At 32.9% G+C, this 1,296-nt stretch overlaps 2 protein-coding genes across 2 annotated transcripts in view; one reads left to right on the top strand and one right to left on the bottom strand.

The window, feature by feature from the left end:
• The window catches only part of LOC115034408 (G-protein coupled receptor Mth2-like), a 161,282-nt gene extending 160,001 nt beyond the window's left edge, over positions 1 to 1,281 (bottom strand). The window contains exon 1 of the mRNA XM_029491286.1: positions 716 to 1,281. Within this exon, the coding sequence (XP_029347146.1) occupies positions 716 to 1,055 (340 nt within the window). The 5' untranslated portion in view covers positions 1,056 to 1,281. The remainder of the gene's footprint in view (positions 1 to 715) is intronic.
• Positions 1 to 1,296, top strand: part of LOC100574667 — a 102,837-nt gene that overhangs the window by 44,407 nt on the left and 57,134 nt on the right. The window lies entirely within an intron of this gene.

Genomic DNA, 1,296 nt, shown 5'->3' with positions numbered 1-1,296 from the left:
AATACTATCAGAAATAAATTTGTTGCATTTAACAAACTGTGATCTACTAATTAAAAATGAGTGTAATCAAGATATTATAAGAGATTACGCAAAGTCAATTTTTTCGAGGTTCAAAATTAAAAGCAAGTGTAAAATTCGATAAAACAGCTTTTCAAAATCGGCATTAGTCTCCTGATTATTTGAATATTAATTTAAATGTAAATTTTATAATTGCTCACTGATCAAGTTGGTAATTATAGGATTCTTTTACAAGATCAATATTGATGTCATAATGCCCATACTATATGGTATTATTGAAAAGAGAAGAAATAGTTTGATATTAGTTATTTTAAAGAAATTGTTATGATATATATATTATATAGAAAGATAGTTATAAACTATAGATTTAATATTAACCTTTTTTTATAACATAGTAAAACATTTTTGGTGGATTTTTGTATCTCATCGAATGGTTTTTTACCATGGATTTGTTTTCTATTGGGTAATATCATTGAGTATAGATAGCATAGATACTATCTATACTCAATGGTAATATATTGACTTGGATGTATTGGTATAGTGTATTTTGTCCTTATATAATATTTTTCTCAAATTAATGTATTAAATATTATCCAGCTGGAGAATTAAGAGACTTAGATATATTGCTAGATTAATTGGTATGTGGAAATGTTGTTAGAATTAATGGAATAATGATAACAATGTAGGTAAGACATACCGAATTGAAAGCACGTATGGCCTTGTTTGTTTTCCATATTTATTTGGGCAATTACGCAGATGTACGATACGAACAGGTGGCTCATGTAGCACTTGACGTAGTAGTTGCGGTTGTTCCGGAGGCTCGGCAGTATGTTGTACACGAGCAGCGTGAGCGCCAGGCACACGGCAGACGCCACGTAGCTCGCCCGATAGAATAAGTGAATCGAGCTGGCACGTGCACGTTTGTCCATAAACACGGTGTCAGCGTCGCATATGTACGCCACTATGGTGTCGGTCACCTGTGAAGGTACATTCGGTAAGTTCCTACGTGAGAGTTGTAGCGGGTACAAAAAATACATACGTTAATTTCCTACATGATAGAAAAAGGTACTTATGTAAGTTCCAACACAGTATAAAACAGAATATAGGTTATTTAATTCAGACACGGCTGAAAGAGGTACATATGTAAGTTTTTGGTACAGAGATAGATTAGCGTGGCAGGGGATAAAATAACGGGGATTTTGAGATATACGATGTAAATTGAGGTCTATTTTGTACAGAATGTCTAAAGATTGAACCACGGTTTCGATGGAACATTTT

This window comes from Acyrthosiphon pisum, chromosome X (genome assembly GCF_005508785.2).
Source record: "Acyrthosiphon pisum isolate AL4f chromosome X, pea_aphid_22Mar2018_4r6ur, whole genome shotgun sequence".
Taxonomy (NCBI): domain Eukaryota; kingdom Metazoa; phylum Arthropoda; class Insecta; order Hemiptera; family Aphididae; genus Acyrthosiphon; species Acyrthosiphon pisum.
Note: the sequence above shows the minus strand (reverse complement) of the source record. Positions and strands in the feature narration are given on the sequence as shown.